This window comes from Eurypyga helias, unplaced genomic scaffold, assembly GCF_000690775.1.
Source record: "Eurypyga helias isolate BGI_N326 unplaced genomic scaffold, ASM69077v1 scaffold43215, whole genome shotgun sequence".
Lineage (NCBI taxonomy): Eukaryota > Metazoa > Chordata > Aves > Eurypygiformes > Eurypygidae > Eurypyga > Eurypyga helias.
In genome coordinates, this window is record NW_010254156.1 from 268 (window position 1) to 3,442 (window position 3,175).

At 46.5% G+C, this 3,175-nt stretch overlaps 1 protein-coding gene across 1 annotated transcript; it reads left to right on the top strand.

Annotated features, from left to right (window-relative positions):
* Window positions 1–296: 296 nt before the first annotated feature.
* On the top strand, window positions 297–2,740 carry BMF (Bcl2 modifying factor; the record flags this gene model as incomplete). The annotated part of the gene is made up of 3 exons (XM_010152903.1): window positions 297–368; window positions 1,312–1,632; window positions 2,577–2,740. Coding segments are annotated over exons 2-3 (480 nt in total), but the record flags the coding sequence as incomplete, so codon positions are not given.
* Between the last annotated feature and the right edge of the window lie 435 nt (window positions 2,741–3,175).

Consider the following 3,175-nt stretch of genomic DNA (forward strand, 5'->3'; position numbering starts at 1 on the left):
GGCTGAGTGAACCGCTGAGATGCAACAGCTTAAATAACCGTAGTGGCATTAAGTTCGAGCCCTGCACAAACAGTCCTTGCACCGCACCCTTCGTCTCCCCTAGCATGTTGGTGTTGTGAGTGCTGCTCACCTGGGGGGAGATGGGAGCACCAAGGCGAGAGCTGAGCACATCCTCATAAAATTATTGTTAATGTCTCCTTCAGGCCTGAAATTCCTCTTGCTAGTCTTCCCTTCTGTTAAATGCTTCGAAAACCAAAGCAAAGGAAGAGACATGAAGAGTTGAATTTCACTGCCTTGTTTGGAACTGGGTGGAAATCCTGGAGATGGATCTCTTAGGAGATTGTCTTCCAATTGGGTTAGATACACAGGTAACAGTAAAGGGACTTGTGGCTTTTTTGGCAAATCTGCTTCTAATTGCTGTATGTTTGCAAAGAGCTCTGCAAATAGTGATTTAGGGTTTACTGGGTGATTTTTTTTTCCCTCCACCGTCTTTGTCCAGCTTTGTGCTGCAGCAGAGCTCAGGATTGTTTACTATGGCAGCTACAGAAGTGCTGCTTTAGACACTGACACCAGCAATGTTTTTTTCTGTAGTAGTAGGCTGAACTAGTGCACTGACAGTGCATGTAGGCTTTAGGATAATAAGGGTGATGAAGTGACTGTGTCACCAAGTTTGGGACATGTCAAGTATTGCTGAGGGAAGAAATGAGAAGTTGAAAGGAAATTTGGCCCTTATAGGGAGAAGTTATGGAGAACTTCACAGAAATGGCTTTACCAGCTCTTGAGTTTTGCAACCACTCGACTTTCTTAAGAGTCTGGCCTTGCAACCTTGTGATTACAAGAGCTTTTCTTCATCCCTAAATATAAGATGGCAAAAAGTGAATGGGGCGTACCATAAAGTTCAAATATGTCAGGCCAAAGCAAAGCAGACCCCAAAGAAGCTGACTGGTCACGGGGCAATTTGAAGTACTGGGGTTGCTTTTTAAAACAATGTCTTTTCAGTTTCTGTCTGCAGAGGTTGGGGGTTGGCTCCCTCCTTGTGACCACTTGTGGAATTGGAGCTGTGGGTGGACTCTTAGACACGTGTTGGCTTTGTGTCTCTCTGGCCTAGCACTCGAGGACTTTCCACTAAGCCCTGACCTTCACCACTGAGTCACTCACCTCTCGGGTCCATGCTGATGGGCAGCACTGGGAGGGAGGGAGGCTGGCAGGTGTGGAAAGAGCTGTGTTTTATTGTTGGAGCAGAAGGCATTCTCTCCTGGACAACATTCCTACTGTGTCTTAGCTGTTTCCTCAAATGTCCCTTTATTGCAGGAGCAATGGATCGCCCCAGCTACCTGGAAGAGGACTATTCTAGCCTGGATGGGCTGGACGATGACGTGTTTCACTCTGATGACTTTGGACTTGCAGGTCAGCCTGGTGAGATGACTGCAACTGGCATTTTCACACAGAACCAGTCCTACAGCTGCCTTCTGGGGAGGTTTCAACTATTCCCCCTCACACACTGCTGTGGTCCCGGTATCAGGCATCCTGAGCAGCAGGACAAGGCAACTCAAACACTCAGCCCGTCCTCTTCCAGTCAGGATGTTATGTTGCCTTGTGGAGTCACTGAAGAGCCCCGGAGACTCTTCTATGGTAAGAGCACTCCAGTGTCACCAGCTTTGCAGCAAGGAAACTGTCCCTTTAGCACTTCCCCAGTCAAGCAAGGTTTCTTTCATTAGGGTGTTTTATTAAAGGACTGCAATTATTTTGCTTTGGTCCTACTCCATCAGGACAGACAGCTTGTATTTTCTTACCTGTGCTTGCCCACTGAAGAACCAGGCACTCGCTCATTGCTTCCACTGTCCTTGATATTCCCACTCTTTTTCTCTTTGGCTTTATTCTGTCATGTTTTATTTTTACTGCTAGACGTTTCAGCGCTCACCATACCTCGTATCCTGTGATTTGCTTGTTTTTTAACTTCCAGTGCTGTCTCATACACATAGGGAGACAACTAGAAGTTTTCAGAGGAGAGAGAAAAATGCAAAAATTTACACTTAGTGGGACAGCTTTTAGGCTCTTTACTGGAGTTGAAGTTGTTGAATAAGTAGTGTCCATCCAGTATTTTACTAGTAACTGACAGGAGACCACTCAGCTTTGTGTATCCACTTCAGCTTTAATTCGAATCAGTCCCACTAAATGCCAGAGAACTGAGAGAAGTCTGACAGAAATGATACAGTAATGGGAGACAACTTGAGGCAAAGATCTCGTAAAACTGCAAAATTGTCATTAAAAAAAAAAAAAGCGCACTTGGCTGAACTATAAACAAGCAAAAGGAATGAAGTCTAAGATCCTGCCAGTCATTTGATCATGGGAAGCAACACAATGCTCGGCTTAATCGATATAAATCTACTTAAAAGCTGAGCAAATGTTTTACTGCATGTTTATGGTACACAGTCATTGCTTGGGCTTCAGGAGCTGGACTTCAACGTGAGTCAAAAATTTAGGATTATGTACAGCTCTTCCCTCTGTAAAGTGTACTGAGTAGAAGAGCTATTCTTTGCACTGGAAGAATGACTCCTCTGATCTCTGTTTTGTAGGGAATGCTGGTTACCGTTTACACGTCCCTCCAGTTGGGTTTGCGTTGGACCCGCACCTCCAAGAGGAGCCTCGGGAAGGTCAGCGGGAAGCGCGTGCCGAGGTGCAGATTGCACGGAAGTTGCAGTGCATTGCCGACCAGTTCCACCGGCTCCACATACAGAGGGTAGGGTGTCTCTGGAGGGGAAGGTGGGGGTTGAGCTGTCTAAGAGTGGTGCTCCAGAAGAGTGGCTCCAGGCACCAGCTAAGCATTTGTCTAAGCCAGCAGACTGCCAGCAGTGATAAAACAGCAGGAGTATCCTGATAGATTTTGCTTGTGCTAGATTGCGGGCTCTTCCTAAAGATAGGCAGGTGGAGGGATGAGAAGGTGTGGGGTTGCATTTACTTCCTGAGAAGTTAGCTGTTCAGCATTAGCTGCTGCTATTCCAGCTCTTTGAGTTCATCAGCATCAGGGTCACCAAGGATCACCAGGGATCTCCGCCTTGCTTTCTATTGCTTTTACTCTTCTCCAACTCTCCTCACCATCAGTGTCTTCTCTTTTGTGGCACAAGCGGCCATCTGTGACTTGTATCAGCTCCTCATCTTGGAGATGACAACAAGC